Source organism: Abrus precatorius, unplaced genomic scaffold, assembly GCF_003935025.1.
Source record: "Abrus precatorius isolate BTA unplaced genomic scaffold, Abrus_2018 Scaffold0, whole genome shotgun sequence".
Lineage (NCBI taxonomy): Eukaryota > Viridiplantae > Streptophyta > Magnoliopsida > Fabales > Fabaceae > Abrus > Abrus precatorius.
Window position 1 is genome coordinate 2,723,394 of NW_020874290.1, and position 21,124 is coordinate 2,744,517.

The 21,124-nt window shown below is 35.3% G+C and overlaps 1 protein-coding gene and 1 non-coding gene across 5 annotated transcripts; both read left to right on the forward strand.

Annotated features, from left to right (window-relative positions):
• The first annotated feature begins 552 nt into the window (after nucleotides 1-552).
• On the forward strand, nucleotides 553-20,643 carry LOC113848706 (probable acyl-activating enzyme 17, peroxisomal). 4 transcript variants are annotated; one of them, XM_027479350.1, is made up of 15 exons: nucleotides 553-583; nucleotides 810-1,142; nucleotides 1,323-1,452; nucleotides 1,763-2,034; nucleotides 3,059-3,263; nucleotides 7,938-7,978; nucleotides 8,088-8,213; nucleotides 8,433-8,506; nucleotides 8,649-8,869; nucleotides 13,369-13,463; nucleotides 13,574-13,790; nucleotides 14,182-14,307; nucleotides 14,390-14,488; nucleotides 19,541-19,753; nucleotides 19,841-20,643. In XM_027479350.1, the coding sequence occupies exons 2-15, from the start codon at nucleotides 889-891 to the stop codon at nucleotides 19,949-19,951; spliced, it is 2,184 nt and encodes a 727-aa protein (XP_027335151.1). In that variant the 5' UTR covers nucleotides 553-583; nucleotides 810-888; the 3' UTR covers nucleotides 19,952-20,643. The 4 variants fall into 4 exon arrangements, with proteins under 4 accessions (XP_027335151.1, XP_027334301.1, XP_027335945.1 ...); XM_027478500.1 differs by having other exon boundaries at nucleotides 566-1,142; nucleotides 8,088-8,210; nucleotides 8,430-8,506; nucleotides 19,841-20,070; XM_027480957.1 differs by lacking the exons at nucleotides 553-583; nucleotides 1,323-1,452 and having other exon boundaries at nucleotides 1,022-1,142; nucleotides 8,088-8,210; nucleotides 8,430-8,506; nucleotides 19,841-20,070.
• Nucleotides 20,294-20,420, forward strand: LOC113853526. Its single transcript, XR_003502629.1, has one exon. It is a non-coding gene; the product is annotated as a U6atac minor spliceosomal RNA (small nuclear RNA).
• Nucleotides 20,644-21,124: the final 481 nt, after the last annotated feature.

The window sequence follows — 21,124 nt, forward strand, 5'->3', positions numbered from 1 at the left end:
CCATATAAAAAATATATAAAATTAAAATATAAATATTCATATATTTATAAAATAATAAAAGTGGGTTTTTTTAATTACTATAAAAAATATTTTCCTTCATAAATTAAAATAATAGTTATGAATCAAATATATACTAAATTTAATATTAAAATAAAATTGATTAGGTAAAATCACGATCGCTGATGTCATTATTAACACTTTAATTTATGCAATCTTAAGAAGTGTTAATGAATTTGATAATGATTTTTAATTTGTAATTAAAATGAATTGTTTTTATGCTTAAAAATAGTTAGAGGGAATAAAGACTTCCCTTAAAAATTTGTATTGGCGACTGGAAAGATATTTGAAAGGAATAAGTAAAATGTCTTCCTTCTTCCTTTTTCAATTGAAAGAGTGCAAAATATGTAAGATTCGTAAAAATAATATCAACATTGTATAAACCAACATTTCTTTTTATCTATTTAGCAAAACTTTTATTTTTACACCAAAAAAAAAAATCACACTGCGAAATCACGTGATTTATGGAAGGTGAATTGACAGAATTGAGACCTTGTTGCCATGCTGTCCTAGCTGGTGCGGATAAGTATGCTGTCAGATTCTTTTACCCCTCTTTTTAATGCATACAAATCTTAAATATATTCATCGAGATAAGAATAAAAAGTCACGATGATTTCACAGAGTAATAAATCTTGAATAAAATCTCCATCGCTCATAGTTTTCAATCATAGAAGAAGCAACATTGAAAGTTCATGTTGAACTTCCGTTGATTAAGTAGTTTATCGTAATGGGTTTGTGATTTTGGGTTTCAGGTCCGAAGATAACCACTAGAATCTAGAATGAAGTGAGTTGTGCACCTTTTAGTGTTGGATACTGTAACATATTGTTATTATGGCTTACAAATCGCTAGGCTCCATCACTGTGTCCGATATTGAATCCCATGGAATTACAAGAGAATCTGCTGCCACTCTCCACGAACGTCTCAAAGAAATCATTGGAGTCCATGGAGCAGGCACCCCTGCCACGTGGCAGCACATCAGCAGCAGCATCCTCAACCCTGAACTCCCCTTCTCCTTCCATCAAATGTTGTACTATGGTTGCTACAACGATCACGGTCCCGACCCACCCGCTTGGATACCCGACCCGTATGCTCTTTTAAGTCCACTTCACTTGATATATGTGTTATGTGTTTCAATTATTTGGCAGCTGTTTTAATTGATATGATGAATAAGTGAATTGAATTGAAATGTGTTTGCAGTAATTTGTGTTATGAATCGAAAGGTTGTTTACTTTTTTTTAAACTTATTTTGTTTTTGTGTGATTAGGGAAAGTGCTACTCTGACAAATGTTGGGCAGTTACTAGAGAGGAGGGGTAAAGAGTTCCTCGGTTCGGCATATAAGGATCCGATTACAAGCTTTGATGATTTCCAGAAATTTTCAGTCTCAAACCCTGAGGTCTAACTGATTTTAAATTAACTGAGGAAGGCTAGCAATAATTTAAATTACGGTTGGCGGTCGCAGTTACATAGAATTCTAAAACTTTAACATTAAGAACGATTGCAGGCAAATGCGGCTGTAATTGCATTTGCCTGCATTTGCAATGCGGTTGTATAGACCTCCAAAACCTTGATATTGAAAAGGGTCATGTAAAGAGTTTTGTAAGTAGTGAGTTGCTAGCATTTCTCTAACGGAGGAATTTGCTATCAATTTCACAAGTTTTCTTGTACTTGGCAGTGTTGCTCATTGCACTAGTGTATTGTTTCAGGTATATTGGAAAACTGTGCTGGATGAAATGAACATATCATTTTCCAAACCACCTGAGTGCATCTTATGTGATAGCCTCCCAGGGGAAGAAGGCCTGTTATCACACCCAAGTGGTCAGTGGCTTCATGGAGCATCTATTAATCCAGCACAGAATTGCTTAAATGTAAATGGCAAAAGAAGTTTGAATGATACAGTAATGATATGGCGTGATGAACAACATGGTGATCTTTCTCTGCAAAGGATGACACTGAAGGAATTGCGTGAAGAAGTTTGGTATGCTGTGAATACTGTATCCATTTGTTATTAGATTTTGATGCTGTTTTACTTGTTGTAGTTGTGAATGGTACAACATAATATATATACTTCATGGTTGTTCAGAACATTCTAAAAGTGGATGTTTTTAATTTTCTATATTGGATTCTTTCTGTTAGAGCAGGGTACAGAAAACCTACCTCACTCTATTGTTTCTTCCCTGGTTGACATGTTTGTTTGATTCTTGGTGGGCCTTGAACACATGTTTGTAAGAGAAAAGAAAAAGAGGGTAGGATGGTGAGAAATGGGCTGAGGGAGTTTATGTGGGTCTATGAGAGGAGAAATAAGGAAGCAACATGTGGTACGGAGCCTTATAAGAGCTGCTTAGAACAGTGGAGGATGTGGTTGTGGGGGAGAAAGGGGATTGTAACAGAAGAAACACTTCGAAGTAGGGTGTTGGATAAGGAAATTCTGCAATTATGGAAAAAGGGGAAGAAGAACATGACTTCGGAGCAAGGAGTAAGAGTAGTGGGAAAGCACAGCAGAATTTGGGAATCAATTAGGTGACTTAGGCCCAGGGGGCAGAGTTGGTAATTTGCAGCTCAGAATTTTCTATCATTTTCATTCATTTTCCATTTCCTTGATTCTAGTTTTCCATCGTTCACCACTGTAACAGCAGTGCTTCCTGATTTATGTTGTAGCTTATGTAGCAGTTTTTACGAGAAGGTACTTGCCATGCACTTGGCAGGCTAGATCTGCAACTTCCGAGTACAAAGAGCAAGTTTTGACCATTCTATGATTTATGACTTGCTTTCTAACTTCATATATTTGAAGATTGTGATTTGAATGAATTGTGATAGAAAATATAAAGAAGATAGCTATGCCTGTATGCAGTAGTTTTTGAAATCATGGTATATTGTCGGCAAAATCTTTGAATTTGAAACAGTGGATAGTAATGGTGTGCTTATTCACCACTCTTATCTTCTTTGGTTCCAAAGATTAATAAAAACAAAAATGATGCTCTGTTATTTATGTTTTCTTGTAGGTTAGTTGCGTATGCTGTCAAATCTCTGGATCTGGAGAAAGGATCTGCAATTGCAATTGATATGCCAATGCATTTCAATTCGGTGGTTATCTACCTAGCTATCATTCTTGCAGGTTATGTTGTTGTATCGATTGCTGATAGTTTTGCAGCAAGTGAAATATCAACCAGGCTAAAAATATCAAAAGCAAAATCCATATTTACTCAGGTTGATCTCTAATTTCTTCTGATGATTTCTTTTATCATGTCTTTTCAGGTGTTTTAAAGATATTTCTGTATTTTTCTCACTTGTCAAACTAAAGCTATTTATTACTGTTGAAATTATTGTGATGTTAAGATGGTGTAGAGTAAAAGAGGAAATAGAGGTTGAATAATTTAAAATTCATATTGATATGATGTGATACAAAATTCATGGTAGTATACCATAGTCTCTTGTACTATCTTTTTTATTTTAGACTCCTAATAATGAGGGTACTTGCAGGGGCAAAAATTCAGAATATCTCTTTCCTTGTTGTGTATATTATGGTCTTGTCACCTTGTTGGAGGGAGACTCATGGTTGTCACAAATACTTGGAAATTCATCAAGAAGAGAAAGTTTGATTGTAGTTGTAGATTATTGTTCTTCTGTTGAAGCCATGCATGGCTCTGCAATCCATTGCTTTTAATCTGTCAATTTTCTAAACCCATTACCTCTGCTTTTAATACCCATACTTGGGTTACCTTTGTTATTAGATGATACCATTGATGATATTCCACTTTCAAAATCTCCCTTGAAGCCTCCCTTCAAGCTAAACTGAAAAATTGGACTTAAAAGATAGCCCCTTTCTAGATCCACCCCGCAAACCTACTTTAGCCACTACCTTGTTCTTTTCTTCCACCATGGAACCATTCTTGAACATAGTTGATGAGGATTTTGGCTTGTACAACTAAACCTCCATGGCCACCTCTTCCTTGAGACCATTAAGAAAAATGTCCATTTGTCGTCTTCTAAACCTTTCACCATGCCTACTTATTTTTTCAAATTCATTCACAAATTCCGTTACCAATGCCTATTGCTTCAATCCTAATGATAATACAAGTGGACTTCTTTGTTGTAGTTAATTGAAATCATTCTACCACCACTACGTTGAGCTCTTATCGACCTAGCCTTGGATTGCAAGTTTGCTGCTAATGGAACCATCCCAATGCGGTTTTGTGCTATAGTGGCCGCTATCATGGCGGTGTGAAGTGGAGTTGCTGGGTGTCGCTATTCCATTGCTGTCGCGTCATGTTTTAGTGTAGCAGCTGTCGTGCTATGAATCACGGCAAAAAGCGAAGCAAATCGTGGCCTTTGCAGATACTATTTCATCCTAGGGCAAAAGGGCAAAGTTTGCCCTTCTTTTCTAAAAGTTAGAATGCTTTTTATGTTTCTAAAAGTTGGAATGCTTCTTCGTCTTTGCAAGTCAAGATCGAACCATATGTCGATCTCTATTCTCTCGTTCTCTTGCTTCGTCCTCCCACTTTTTGGTGCAAGTCACCATTTTCAGCCAAGTTTCAGTCGTCTTCATCTCCAGTGAAACCAACTTATTTCTAATGTGAGTAGAGACATTTTCCAGTTTTCTTCTTCATCTCAGATGTAACCCAAGTTATTTTCGACGAGATGTAGACTTTTTTATATGATAGTGAGACAGTTTCTAGTGAGACCATTTGCATTGGAGTTTTTTCTAGTGACTGAACACTCCTTGATCAATTTTCCTTTTCTGTTTTGATTGTCTTAAGAATAGCAGTCATCCCGTTGTAGCGTTTTTGGGGTCGACCACTCTATGTTGCTATTTGGGAATGACTTCTATGTTTTGTAGCTTCTCGTAATCAAAAGAAATGCACCATCTTCTGAACCCAGCCATGCGCTTCTTCCCTCAAAAAGACAAGAACTTCTGCTTTCTATCATTTGTCTACGTACCCATCTGCGTCCTTTGATATTTCATCCACCTTTTTTGGTTTCTCACCATTTTTCATTCTCTTCTTTAGGCTTCGTTCTGATGACTTAGGATCAGATTCTGCATTCAATTGTTGAATCAGTTCTTGCATCATCAATCGTAGTTCCTTGATGTTGTCACCCTACTGCTCTTGCATGTGAGTAGAGCCTCTATCAAATGTTTGATTCCTTCCACTATTCACTCCATCTTCTTTCCTGCCATTTATGATTTTTTACATTGATCTTTAAAACTTCATTGCACTTTCCTTATGATATTCTCTGCTCATGATCTTTAAAGGTTATGCAATTAGGCTTTGATCCTTGTCAAATCTTCTAATCCAGCCTCAAAGAGTGCTTCAATGACTTAGCCATAAAAATCAAAAGAAGAATGATTTTTTCATGCATTTTTTATGATAAACAATATGCGAAAGTAACATTTAATTCTAGACAAGTAATGTTCATGGGCAAGTATACTTGTCGAAATTTAATAAAAGGTTTTAAATTAAGTTCTCTAAATATCGTTCCACAAGAATTGTTTTCAAGTATTAAGAACATCTTAATTTAATTGTTTGAACTTAAGAGATATGGAATTAAATAAAATAAGAATATAAAAATAATTAATAAAAATAACTCAACTTCTGACAATAAACTAATTGAGAACCTAGAGCATATGATTTCACCTTTATACCTCTTTATGTTTACTTTTAAATTAATTCTAATTACAATTTTCTTATGATTGTCAACCACTTATACTAGATCTATTAACATTCAATGGTCATGGAATATTAATAATCTTTTTCATAAGATTACCCCCAATAGTCATGCAAGGTAAAAAAAAGAGAAAACATAAAGAGTTTATGAGCTATTAATTTAATAATGGTTGAAAGAGAAGAATTAAGTTTGGTACATCTAATCCTTTGTCTCGTTTTATTGTATAGATTTATTAACTATATGTGGTATGGTCTCCTACTATATAATTAATTATAGTATGTTTAAAAGTTGTCAATTCCAAACATACAAATATAGCGTAATAGGGTAAATACCAATTAAGAAAAGAAATACAAAATTACAAAGATCTCATAATGTCATGCAAAGAATTCACCATAACCCTATCTATGAATTTAGCTAGTCATAATATAATAGAAAATCACAATAATAAAAAATCAATTCATATTATTCATAAAATATATGTAAACTAGAGGAGTGTCTAATGGAAAAGAGACCAGGAGAGCTCTTGGTCTCAAGACATGTTCCGGAAGCTCCAATAGTTATCAGCGACTAGCCAACACTAAGATTGAAAAAGTCAAAAGATGTCAAAGAGATGTGTGAGAGAGATGTGAAAGAAATGCCTAAGTTGTTGCCCTTTGAGTTCCTTTTATAGGGTTTCAAAACCCTAATATGTTTTCATGGTTGAATTTTTCGTAGGTAAGTACGGCCATGCATGTGGATTGAAACACCCTTGTGTTGGTAGCTGGGAGATGAGGGTGCTAGCTGTTGCGAAACCCTATTTTCCATCCAATTTGGTCCCAAAATACACCAAAAAATCCAATTGTCCTTTAATGCTTAACTGCACAATTAATGTATAAATTAGTGTAAAACTCAAATAAAATAAGGGTCACACATAAATATATAAGCTATAAAAGTATGTCAAAATACAGGCTTATCAAGTAACGATATAATATTTATTGTTTTCATCTAAATATTACAAAAATGAATGACAATCACATCCTAAATCACTCTTATTAACCTATAAATTGTAGTTTAACTTTGAACTCATCACTCCTGAATTAGAAATCTGATACCAGTGAGAAACACTGGAACCAGAAATTAACAAGAATGAAGAAGAATCTTATTCAAGAATGTCTTGACTATCTCAGCCAATAAGGTAGCTAAATCAGTTACAAGATATGTTTGTACAATAACTGTCCCTGGAAGATTCAAGAGCTCAAAGGGCTCTCGCACCACTCAATTCTAAAAAAGAGATGTCCTCTTACATGATTTCATCTTATTTATAGTCTATTTCTCATTAGTTACAAGACTAATATTAGTTAGTTACAGCTGTTCAGGGCTATGATTTTTGACTTTCCTCCTATTCTCCCTCTCATAGATTCTTGTGATAATTGACCTATACCTATCATGGTGACACATTCAATTGAGTTGATGACGAAAAGGGAATTTCAAAATTTTTTACTAATTTGTTGACCTAAAAGGCAAGACCTAGCAGAAGGTAGTGAAGAACTTTGATGATCATCAGCTTCTACCATTTACAATAGTGCAATTCTCAATAGAACCTAGGGTTCTTAGTAAACTCACAAAGGCAATGATGCTTTGTTTCAAGGTCAAAAATACAACACAAAACCAATATTAGAACAGTTTGGGTGCATTCACATGTTTGTGTTTGACTTGGGAGGAATGGAAGCTGTATTTTGCTGCATGGTGGAACTGGATCGGTTATCATGCTTCAATCAGTTGGACTTTATTTCAGCAGTTACTCAAGGAATTTAATCAATCTTTGAACTTGAGGACAAGATGAAACTTCAGAAGGGGAGTATATTTATGTAATGCCCATTATTAGCTAGTTATGATATGTTAGTTGGGGACACATTAATAGTTAATTGCAATATATTAGTTAGCTTGAATGAGTTAGTAGTTAGGAAGGCTGAGATTGTAGAAGAAATAAGGCATATTACCTCTATAAATAAGAGGGTGGTAAAGACAGAGATCAGCTTGTCAATTGTGAGATAGGGCTTTTGGCTTAATAGGTGCAATTCCTCAAAGAACTGTTGAGTGTGTGTTTTATTGTGTAAAGTTGGAAGTTTCTGTGTTTCTTAATAAAGATACCAGGTTTCTATTAACATCTCATCATTTACATCTAATCAATATCAAGGAAGATTGTTCATTCCTTAATCTTCCTTTTTCATTTATCAGGATCTTATTATTCGTGGTGAAAAAAGCCTCCCCCTGTACAGGTGAAAATTCTTTTCACTATTTAGTAAAGAGTAAAGACACATTACCATTGAGTTGTTTCCTTTTTTACTCAGCAATAGGGTGTCTCATATTGTTACTTCACAAATGCAGTAGAATTGTGGATGCACAGTCACCTATGGCAATTGTTATTCCTACCAGAGTATCTGAGTTTAGCATGAAACTGCGTGATGGTGACCTTGCTTGGCATGACTTCTTGGAGAGGGCCAACAGTCTGAAGTATGCACTTTAATCCTAATTTGCAATTTGTTCTTGGATATATAATTCTTAGGTTATAAAGAAAAACATTGGTAGGTGGTATGCCTCTCATCCTTTCAACATTATCATGTTCACTGATGTTCAGAGCTGATTTGAAAGTTATTTAGGATGAATATTTTAATTTATGTATGATATTCTCTTGGAATTATGACTCTCATTTGTTGTCATGTAATTTAATAGAGGCAAGGAATTCATAGCTACAGAACAACCAGTAGAAACATATACAAATATTCTCTTTTCTTCTGGAACAACAGGTAAGTTAAATTTTGTATTTTGGCCAGAAAGGATTCCTGTTAGGCAAAAAGCGTTTTTATTGTTGATAGAAGATATTTGGTAAAAGGGTTAATTCAATGTCAAGACGTCATTTAGTTTAATCTGATTTGGTGGTATATACAGGTGATCCAAAGGCAATTCCATGGACCAATATTACTCCTTTAAAAGCTGCTGCAGATGCATGGTGCCACATGGACATTCGTAAAGGTGATGTAGTTTCCTGGCCCACTAATCTTGGATGGATGATGGGACCATGGCTAGTATATGCATCATTGCTAAATGGAGCTTCAATTGCTTTGTATAATGGATCCCCTCTTGGTTCTGGCTTTGCTAGGTTTGTACAGGTATAAACTCATACTGCTGTTTAAATTCTCAATTCTTGCCGTAGCTTTTTGTTTCCTGTGGACATTTGCTATTCCTCCATTGGTACATTATCAGGATTTGGTATTGCAGCAGAAAAGCAAGTACTTACAAAAAAATATATTTTGTTAGTGCTTCTGTTTAACTCTTCCATTTCCATGATCTTATGCAAACAAATGAAAACATTTGCCTCAAGTGAGACTTGGGATCATAACATCAACTAAATTCATGTTCACTCTCTCTCTCTCTCTCTCTCTCTCCTTGTATGCGTATTCTGCACTGTAAAATAGAATCCTCAACATTTTAATAGTTTATTTTCTCTTATTGGCCTTTGCTTAGTATTTATATATATATATATATATTGTTGGAGATTAGATCGTATACATAATCTTTCTCTGATTTCTTGGCTGATTTTGTCTCTATTTTAAGACAGATTGGTCAATTATAAATTTCCTGATTTAGGACTATGTAATTATAGAATTGGATGTAAATAGGAATTATAGGGATTAGATTGATTGTTTTAAGATGTTTTCTGAATCCGTATTTATAGATCATGTTGTAACCTAATATCTCAAGGAACAAAGATTACCCTTTCTATATATATATATATAATTTTATTATGACCACCATGGCATCCGCCATAATTTTATGGCAGTCTTTTTTGTCTGCCATGACCTGCCATTTGCTATTGATAACATTGGTTACAAGCATAGTAGTCAATAGAGGCCGCTATCGCAGCAGTGTGGAGCAGAGTTTTGCTAGTATCCAATCATCACATTATGTTTGATGTAGCAGCCATTGCGCTGCAGAATCACGGTAAAAAACAGTGAAAATTGCAGCCATATGGCTGCTATTCCATGTGAAGCTAAAAATTGATTTTACACTCTCTGTATGAACAATGGATATCTTTTAAGAGGGGTAATATTGGGATTTCACCCTCCTTTTCCATAGCTGATCTTCTTCTTCAACGTCGAGCTCTAACATTTCCTTCCCATTTTGTTTCTCTTGCTTTTCTGGTGCAACTTACTTTCTATTCATTTGGTGTGACATTGAAAGTTATCATTTTTGACCAACTTCTTGTCGTCGTCTTCATCTCCAGCAACGTATTTTGATGTGACCTAGACATTTCCAGTCAGTTTGTTTATCTCTGGTGAAGCTTCCAACGTGACCAAATGTTTTATAGTCATTGTCTTCATCTCTGATGAAATTTTCAACATGACCCAAACAATTTCCAGTCAATTAACACACTGTTTTCTATTTCTCTTTGCTGTTTATTATTTATTTTCTTCTCTGTTTTGTTCCAAATTTGAAGGCCTAATACAGAAGCAATGGCTGCTCTACCAATCAATTATAGGGAACTACCTCTATTTGGTTCCCTTTTTTGGTTGTTATTGACAAGTGTTATGTTGTCAAACTTTCACTTTTGATCATTAATTATTCATGTCTTTAATTTGTGAATTAATTTTGTATTTTTCAGCACATATATATATATATATATATATGTGTGTGTGTGTGTAACTTCATTTATATTAGGTATATTTAAATCTTCAGAATTGTGGTCATCCCACTATCCCCTATCCCCTATCCCACTATGGTGCTTTTGGGTCAGCTGTTTTGCACCGCTATCCAGGATTGACTACAATGGTTACAAGTGGATTTACAATTAAACATCAATCAAATGACACCCTTGATCGGTACAAAGCTAGATTAGTTGTAAAAGGATACACTTAGATTTGTGGAATTGACTATGAGGAGACATTTGAACCAGTGCAAAAATGAATATTGTGAGAACTGTCCTTTCATTAGCAGCATACTTTGGTTGGAGCTTGCGTCAATTTGATGTAAAAAGTGCATTCTTGCATGGAGACTTAGAGGAAGAAGTATATATGGAAGAATTCAGCACCATTGATGGTGGAAACAAAGTGTGTAGATTGAAGAAAGTTCTATATGGGCTTAAGCATTCTCTTCGTGCTTGGTTTGGAAAATTTACTTAGGCTATGGTGTCTTTAGGATACAGAGTCAGGGTGATCATACTCTTTTCATAAGACACTCACTAGATGGTAAACTAATTCTTTTGCTAGTTTATGTTGATGATATGATCATTGCATGTGATGATGAGATTAAAAAACAAAGTTTGAAGGAGAGACTAGTTGTTCAATTTGAGAGAAAAGATCTAGAAAGACTGAAGCACAGGGAATTGAGGTGGCCTACTCAAAATAGAGAATTTTTATTTCTCAAAAAAAATGTTATATATGTTCTCAAGGAAACTGGAAAACAGCGATACAAAGCTACTAGAGTACCTATAGAACAAAACCATCAAATAAGATAAGGGGAGAGTCCTACTATAGAGAAAGTCCAATACCAAAGACTAGTGGAAAGCTAATCTACCTATCTCATACTAGACCTAACATTACATACATTGTTAGCATTGTTAGCGTATTCAAGCATAATCCACATGAAAGACATTTATAAGCAACGAACAAGATTCTTTAGAATTTGAAAGGAAGTCTTGGATGAGGCATTCTCTTTAAAAGGGGAGAGACTCTAATAGCAGACTAATATTAAAGAAAGTGTGTATGAGGCAATATAGGAATAAGGTAGGAGACCAGAACCTAACTAACTAATGTAGTTAGGACTGGTCATTAATAGAATAAGCGATATAAAAGGAAGAGGAGTGAAAAGAAAGGGACAGGCTGGTCTTGGAATTGGTTTGGGAGAGTATTTGGGGTCTCTAGGAGTACCTTGTGTACATTGTACTGTTTCTACCTCATGGTCACATTGACTAGAGGGAGTTCTTGTGAATAATACAGATTTGTTTCTTTCTTTCTCTTACTATACTGGATCAGTTTTGTCAGACTCTCTCCTTGGACATAGGCTTGAGACTTGTATACCAATTATTTAGTTTTGGCTGATGTCACTTCTTTGAATCTGTTTCTTTCTTTCACCTAGTCCTCCCGTTTCGACCATTGAGTCTACTTCTCCTCTAGCTTCTGCCCCTTTCTACTATCTTCTACCAAAACCATCTCATGCTTTTGTAGAACTACCTCCTTTGTGTCCTTTGCAAGTTTATTATCATCACTATCCCTTCTCTATACCACCAGTGTTTGATAGGCCTACCTCTAACTCGCTTCTAGTGCCACTCACTCTCTCTCCTTCGGGCATGTTTCTTTAACTTACTATCATTTGTCCTCTTTCCATTATACCTTTGTCCTTTGTTTCTATTCCTCACTCTATAGGTGATGCTCTTTCTTATTGCGGTTGGAAACAAGCAATGATTGATGAAATGTATGTTCTTGAGAATAGGGGTACTTGAGAACTTGTTTCTCTTCTTCCTGAGAAGTCTCTTGTTGGTTGCAGGTGGATCTCTATGATCAAGGTTGGTCTTGATTGTAAGTTGATCGCCTTAAGGATTATTTGGTTCAAAGGTTATACATAAATATTTGGCTTGAACTATGGTGACACTTTCTCCCTTGTAACCAAAATGATATTTTTACGGCTACTCATATCTATAGTTGCTATATGTCATTGGCCTATTTTTCAGCTTGATATCAAGAATGCTTTCCTTCGTGGTGATCTTAAAGAAGTCTATACGGAGCAACTTCTTAGATTTGTTGCTCAGGAGGAGTCTTCAGAACCTGTTTGTCATCTTCGAAAATTCATTTATGGTCTCAAAACAATCTTTAAGGGCATGGTGGATCAACAATTTGGCATGACTTGAAGTGAAGCAGATTACTCTGTTTTTTATCATCATTCAACCTCAACTTGTATTTACTTTATTGTGTAGATAGATGACACTTATTTGCAATAATTAGGCAACTTTACATATTGCGTCACTTTGTTAGAAAGAAGATTTTAACCGAAGACAATACTACTAGCTTTGTAAATTCTTATGACTTGCTGACAGATGTCTATACCAAGTCTTTAATAGGTCCTCAAATTAGTTATATATATGACAAACTTGGTGCATATGATTTAAATGCTCTAGCTTGTAGGGAGGTGTTGGAATTATGTAATTATTGTAAAATTTTAAAAAGGGAAATTAGTATCTTTGTAATTACAGTGACTACGTAACTATATATTTTGTATTAATGATCCCTATTATAAATATATGTTCTATTGTGTAGTCAAAACATATACTCATCCTATTTTTCTTGTTCTTCTTTCTCAGTAGAGACAATACAATTCAGAATTTCAAGTATAACAATGGCCACCATTTTGCATAAAGACAACAATTGAGATTGACCAATTTGCCTGTGCCACTAATGTAGCTTGAAAATAACCGTATGTGAACCACATTCTCAAATTCAATATGACTAAAGATAAAAAGAATAATTGGAATACCAAAGTTTCATTCCAGTATTCCTTGTCCTAGATTTTCTGTTTTATAAGCAAAACACATCATAGTAGCTGTGCTCTTTCTTGGTCAGTCCTTAGGATTATTTTATATTCTTTCCTTCATACTTAATTCTTTTGTCCTGTTTAGGATGCTAAAGTAACAATGCTGGGTGTTATTCCAAGTATTGTACGGAGTTGGAGAAGTGCAAATTCCACATCTGGCTTTGATTGGTCTGCTATCCGGTAAGTATTAGTTAAACGTACTACCCTAATACAATAAGGTACCACATGAATGCAATTGTCATTTATGATTATGCTGTATATGATTGGAACGATTCTTTTGATTGTTGCAGTTGCTTTGGCTCCACTGGTGAAGCATCTAATGTAGATGAATACCTTTGGCTGATGAGCAGAGCTCACTACAAGCCTATCATTGAATATTGTGGTGGTACAGAGATTGGGGGTGGCTTTGTTTGTGGATCACTGCTACAGGCTCAGTCTTTAGCTGCTTTTAGCACACCGGCTATGTGCAGCAGTTTGTTTATTCTTGGTGATGATGGCCATCCTATTGTAAGTTATTCATTCAACTTTACTTTTGAATTAGAAATATTATTTATTACAATTATCAGTGTTTAATATGCTAGTGAACTATGTGCAGTTCTCATGACTTTACAACTAATGTTTGATTTCTTAGACATGAAAAACCATTATGACTGCTACGTGTTTATGTCTACAATTACTAAGACAATTTTATATTGAGTATTGTCTTTAGTACCAGAAGCTTTTACAATGAGGGGCCATTTGGTGGAAAGGATAAGATAGGAAAAGTTCTCTTATCATGTCCACCAAATGGATCCTGAGTTCTGCCAAACTGTCTTGAGTTTTGTAATTTTCTTTCTTGAACAAATTAATGCTCAGATTTACTACTTTGACTGATGTTCAGTCTTCTTTTCTATCACAGCCACAAAATGTTCCAGGAATAGGTGAATTGGCTCTTGGTCCCCTCATGCTTGGAGCATCAAATACACTGCTTAATTCTGACCATTATGGTGTCTATTTCAAGGGAATGCCTCTCTGGAATGGAAAGGTGGGCATACCATTCTCCTGTATTATGTAGTACTTTGATATCTGGAATACCTGAATATTTACCGTATAGTATTACTAATCAGGTTTTGCGGAGGCATGGAGATGTATTTGAGCGTACTGCTAAAGGATACTATCATGCACATGGTCGTGCAGATGATACAATGAACCTTGGGGGAATCAAGGTAAATACTTTGTGTTTATACTAATTAGTAAGATAGTAGACTGTTAGAAGAATATAAGCATATGACAAATCAGCCCGAACCTGTTTTATGAAGCAAACCATCCATTCTCTATTTCTTGGTACAGTGTAGAGCTTTAACAATGGTGAAATAATGTGTTCCCACAATATCAGGTCTAATTCCTGGGAAATCGAGTTAATCTGTTGTCATTAACTTAGATTAGATGTATAAAAATATGAAATGAATCTTCTGAAGTTCAGATGTCATTCTCAATGCACATGGGCCAACTTCCATCTTTCTTCTTTTACAAGAACAACTGGAGCTGCAAAAGGGGATGAAATTGGCTGAATAAATCCTGCCTCCAACAGCTCCTTTACAATTTTCTCTATAATACCCTTTTGTTCAAGGTAATATCAATATGGTCTTAGACTTATGGGATTTGCACCTTCCTTCAAAGTAATTTTGTGGTCATATATTCTCCTATTTGTTGGTAATTGTTTAGGGTCAGCAAAGACATCTCCAAACTCCTACAGTAATGCAACACTTGCAATTGCTCATGATTAGTTTACTTAGGGCTTCCTTTAATAACACAACATACTCCCTCAACTGAACAAGGAACCAACTGTCAGTCCACAACAATCTTCCTCCACTAGCATTTTAAGTCTTTCTTCAGAAACTAGTTTACTTTTGAACTCCTTCATAGCAACCAATTTAACCTTCCGACCCTCCTAATTCTCTTAACCAATTGATTCCTAGAATCATGTCACAGCCCACCAACGCAGTTATAATGGTATCGGTTTGAAACTAATGGCCCTGTATTTTCCATTTAATGCCTTCCCACACCTTGTTCCTGGTAATTGACCCCCATCAGCCACTGCGACTTGATATGATTGTTAAAAGGGGCAACACCTTCCTTTGAAATAAAATGTCCCAAATACTCAATTTGATCCACAGCAAAGTAACACTTAGATTTTTTTGCATAGAGAGAATTGCACCTCATAGTTGACAAAACCTGCCTCAAATGATTTAAATGCTCGTCTAAACTGTTGCTATAGATGAGGATATCATCAAAAAGGACAAGGAGAAATTTTTTTAGGAATTCATTAAAGACAGTGTTCATTAATCCTTGAAAGGTTGCAAGAGCAATGGTTAAGCCAAAAGGCATGACCAAGTACTCAAAATGACCTCCATGTGTCTTGAAGGCTGTTTTTTGTATATCTTCATCCGCCATACGAACTTGATTATTGCTAGACCTTAAGTCTAACTTACAAAAACACCACAGTACCATGAAGTTCATTTAAAAGATCATCCATCAACGGTATAGGAAACCTGTTTTTTATTGTATGTTTGTTTAACTCCCTGTAATCAACACAGAATCTTCATGAACCATCCTTTTTTCCTACTAAAACTACAGGGCTAGCATAGGGACTGCTGCTGTTCTGTATAATACCAGACTTGAGATATTCCTTCACCAAACCACCGATAACATCTTTCTGTTGCTTAGAGTACCTATAAGGCCTTTTATTCACAGGGTCAGTTCCTTGCATAAGAGGTATATGATGATCATGACCTTTTTTTTTGGTGGAAGTGTGGTAGGTTCCTGAAAAATGTCATCAAATTCTAACAAAAGGGCATTAACAGTAATGGGCAAAGAATTAATAGGAGCATGAGTGGTAAGTGATTGAAGTAGTAGTTTGTCCTTTTGATCATACAGTTGTAACATTGACAAGTGGACACCCGAAGCAAGTGTCTTGCTTAACTGTTGTCTTCTCAGTTTTTAACCCCAAGGAAGATGCTCCTCTCAAAACCAACTTCCTTCCCTTTACATAAAACTACATGGACAATTTATCAAAATTCCATGTAATATTTCCAAGCTTCACAAGCCATTCAATTCCTAATACCAAGTCACAACATCCTAGGGGAATGAGAAACATATCAGAAGTGAATGTATGCTGCTGCAAGGTCCATTGAAACTGTTTTGCCATAGAAGTTATAGAAACCTTAGCTCCGTCAACTACTGTTACACTAATGGGATCAATAGCTTTCATCTGACAACCAATCTTCTTACCTATGTTAACATCCAAGAAATTGTGGGTACTACCACTGTCTATGAGGATGTGCAAAGGAGTCTTGTAGTAACCAGTGACCCTCATTGTTTTGAAACTTGCAACTCCAGTGAGAGCATTTACTGAAATTTGAGGATCAGTGGAATGACCCTCATCTAAAGAATCCATCTCAGAACTGATACCTTCACTAGCATCACCATCTGTCAAGTCATCCATCTCTAAAACATGAATCTGCAGTTTTTTGTGTGTTAAGGCATGTGCAGGGGTAAAGGGTTCCTCACAAAAGTAACATAACCCTTTAGCACGTCTCTCACTCATATAAGTAGGTGCGAGGTTTTTATAGGATTGGTTATTGGTTTTATTGTTGAAAGGTAATTTTTCAAGAGGTTTATCAGGTTTATTGGCCAAGATTGGTTTAGGATTAAATGAAGGCTTAAAGGATTTGTTGGTTGAACTGGACGCTTGATTGGAAGAAGAAGCTGATTCATATAACTTGCCTAGGGTAAAAGCTTTCATGACACTTTCTGGTTGAAACATTCTGACCATCATCTGAATATCATTCTTAAGACCACCCAAGAAACAACTCAACATATACTCTTCAGTGAGGTTCAAACGAGAGATAATGGCATCAAACTGTTGATGGTACTCAACAACACTAGTTTTCTGCCGTAGTTTCATTAGTTCAGACATAGGATCATCAAAAGCATCTCCAAAACGTTCAATTAACAATTTGGAAAAAGCAGTCCAAGAAGGTAGGGAATTGGGATCAAAGGTTTTAACAAAACTCGTATGCCACTGAAGGGCAGAGCCCTCAAAATGCACTACAGCTAATCGTACTTTCACATTATCCGGGGTACCATCTATCGCAAAGTAAGTTTCACATTGGTATGATTCACGGCATCTCTATTAAAACGTGGAAAATCGATCCTAGCTAATCTTGTCCCACAAGAATAGGGCTGGTTAGAATGGTGACCTCCACAATTTCTAGTGCCCTTCGCATGAAATTGAAATTGAGGGTCTTGATTTCTGGTACACTCTTGCAAGCCTTGTTGAATTGAAGCTTGAATTTGTGTCTCAATTGATTGCTGAATCGTCCGAACAATTGAAGATTGTAAGGAAGCTGTTAACGAAGCTGTTAAAGAGGCTTCAAGATGCGTCTGAATGTTTGATTGCATCGTTCTTGGATAGCGAGCCAAACGCTGCTCCATGAGTTCTTCCATGTGCGATTTCAAGCGAGCTTCAACGCGTTCTTTGACTTCACGATCTGCGACGGTGTTGTGAGTGCCTTCAGCCATTGTTGTTGTGGTTGGATCATTACAACCTGATACCAATTGATATGGCAAAGCTAGGAATTTCAGAGAATTCAAAGGATTTGCATACAACAGGGAATCCAATAGAAAAGAATAGAATTCGAGTAAATCTTTATTGATGAAGAACAAAGAGAATCTTTACAATAGAAGAGTGTAACTCTAAAAAAAAAAACCCAATGATTCTGAACCACAATTTTCTATTATAGCTGCACTTCCTAACAACTTGTAACAACTTTTCAAATTTTGGAATAACTGCTAAACAGCTTCTAAACTAATTCTTCAATCTATTGCTACGTGTCCTTATTACAATAAGACCCGTATCACGACTGTAATGCAAAGTAGCCTAACTTTTTTCACAACTTAGAGCCGTTTCTTCATTACTGATGAATCTAAAAGTTGTGATTGGTGCCTGTATCCCACCAAAATATGTATTCCAATACCTCTTTCTCTGAAACTACTTCTTCCCCAATTAATTCCTTGGGTGACAATCACTGATACACCCTAAAGTTAGGTTTACCCAAAATTCCCTTTTGATCGCTGCTGTTTACAAGTCCCTTGGCCCCTATTTCCTCTCTCTTTTCATTGCCTTCTTGTATCTTCCTTGGTGGTTCCCAAGAAGAGGAAATCTTGGACCAACTCCATTTGTTACTACCAATTCCCCGTCCCTGCAACAAAGACACATTTCTTTCTTGTAATGTAGCTAGCCTAGTGGCCTCCAAGAAAGTTCTTGGAACAAATAATTTAACCCTTACTTTCACATCTAGTGTCTGCCTAGCCATATAACCACTCAGTCTTTTGTGTATCATTCAGGTCCACATTGCATACAAACCCATCAAAGTCTCTTGATACTCATCTTGCAATCTAGTTTGTCTCAATCGCACTAACTTCTCTAAGGGATCCTCATACACAGTCCCAAACCTAACCTTCATTGCATTTGCCTACAACCTCCAAGTTAATTTTCCACGTAAAACTTTGTTCAAGACCCTGGAACCATTGATAGGACACCACATCCATAGTTATACTAGCTAGTGTTACCTTATTCCCTTCGGGCATGCTGTCAACTACAAAGAATGTTTCACATTTGGAGATCCAACTATTCACATCATCTTGAACAAACTTGGAAAATTCCAATTTTGTGAATCTGGTGTGGATATTATATTCCCCATTGCCCGCCTTGCTTGATTTTGATTCTGTCCCACTTCTGCAATTTGCATTCCCAACCCAGGAATCAATTCTTGCCACTCGTCAATTCGCTCCTCCATTACACTAATCTTAGATTAATGGACACTATTATTCTTTCTTTTCCTTCATGCATAGCTGCTTGTTGATTGGTGGTTTGTCAACCCTTATCAGACGTCACGGATCAACGCTTTGATACCAGCTGATACGACCAGAAAACACTCAAGAGGAAAAGAGATTAAGAGAGAAGAAATCTGTTATATTATCATTATGCTCAATATGTACATTCGTGTCAATTTTTACTGATGATATCTAATAACTGTCATCTAACTTAAGCAATAGAATTCAGTTATTAGTTATTGACTTTTCTATCCTCAATCACTGTTATTGCTTAACAGTGAGGGACTTTTTTTTTTTTATATTCTGTATAGTCTCTCTGAAAGTTTAACCATTCTACTAAATTAATGTGTGTTGACATTTGATGGTGTTTGTTTGGATAGGTGAGTTCAGTTGAGATTGAACGAATATGCAATGGAGCAGATAGCAATATACTGGAAACCGCTGCAATAGGGGTACCACCTTCTGGAGGTGGACCTGAGTTGTTGACTATAGCTGTTGTATTCAAGAATTCAAATAGCACAAAGGAAGATTTGAACCGATTGAGGACGTCTTTTAATTCAGCTATACAAAAGAAACTAAATCCACTGTTCAGGGTACTGAGTAATTTCTGTTGTTCACAAAGTTCCTATTTTTTATTGTGACATTTGTTTAGTTTTCTAAATAAATGCTCATTTGTATAGGTTTCTCAAGTAGTACCTCTGCCATCTCTTCCAAGGACAGCATCAAACAAGGTTATGAGAAGGGTTTTGCGGCAGCAGCTTAGTGAACATAACCAAAGTTCTAAAATATAAGTTACGTCATTAAAATATTGAAGAATGGATATCCAAGAGTCGGGATAGTACACAATTACAAGAATATTATTCTTCTTGGTACTAGAAAAATAAAATTTTCTGATAATAATAATAATAATAATAATTATACTCTGATTACATGGATGGTAATATAAATAATTCTTATTTATATCAATGTTTTTAAACTAATTGTTATATTAATGATGACATTCTATGGTGGTTCTCATGAAAGATTAAAAAAAGTGATTTTGGGCGAAACAGGCGGACGAATGCTGAAAGACGAGATTGCTCATCTTGTATTAAAATGCAAGTGATTTTCAAACCTTTGTTTGAAGAAAGTCTGTGTTCGTGAAAAAGAGAGATGGTTGGCATCTCCCTGACAGGGACGGGAATAGCCTAAGGCTTTGTTGTTAACACATCCTGTTAATGCTAACTATCCCTCGAAGGTGGATCTCTATAACCCAATTTTAAATAATAATAATCCTGTTTTTTCAAACACCAGTGAGACAATTGAATAATAATGTCATGAAAATGGGGATCAGAGATAATTAGTGTACTATAAAAAGGTTAGTTGAGGGGTGAAATGAATGATTGAACTTCATCCCTAAAAGCTATGCTTTATTATTATTATTATTATTATTATTTCTACATGGAATCTTATATATTATTTAATGTGTCAAGTCATTTAGTCGTTTATTATATGATTGTTGCATTAATTAGTTTTCGTTTCATATTTTAACTAAAAATATTTTTGATAGCAGATTTAAACATGTTTTTAATTTTTGTAAATACAATTAAATTCGATTTTGTCATTTAAAATATTTTTTATTAGATTTAGCTTTTATAATTTATAATTTTTTAGAATGATTTTAATTACCAATTACAGTTTATTTGGAAGAATGGAAGGATAGTGAGGGAAAGGAAAAAAATTGAAATTGAAATTGAGAAAAAATAGAACAAAATGTTTTATTGTTTCTTTCAATCAGATAAAAGAAATACATGAGTATCCATGTTTTCTTTCTTTTTATTATTTTTCTTTTTATGTGAACAGAGCATTAGTAATCATAAATTGTAAACATGTTTAAAGACTCGTGACTTTAGTAACTATTATAAAATAACATGGGATATAATGCGCATAGATACATAACACGTCATTAACATATAATAAAAATC

Excerpts from the sequence above, each read along its gene's own strand:
- LOC113848706 (XM_027479350.1), top strand. The coding sequence starts at position 889 with ATGGCTTACAAATCGCTAGGCTCCATCACTGTGTCCGATATTGAATCC. Across the intron at positions 3,264-7,937 it reads CAAAATCCATATTTACTCAG|GATCTTATTATTCGTGGTGA; the intron begins GTTGATCTCTAA and ends TTCATTTATCAG. Across the intron at positions 7,979-8,087 it reads AAAAGCCTCCCCCTGTACAG|TAGAATTGTGGATGCACAGT; the intron begins GTGAAAATTCTT and ends TCACAAATGCAG.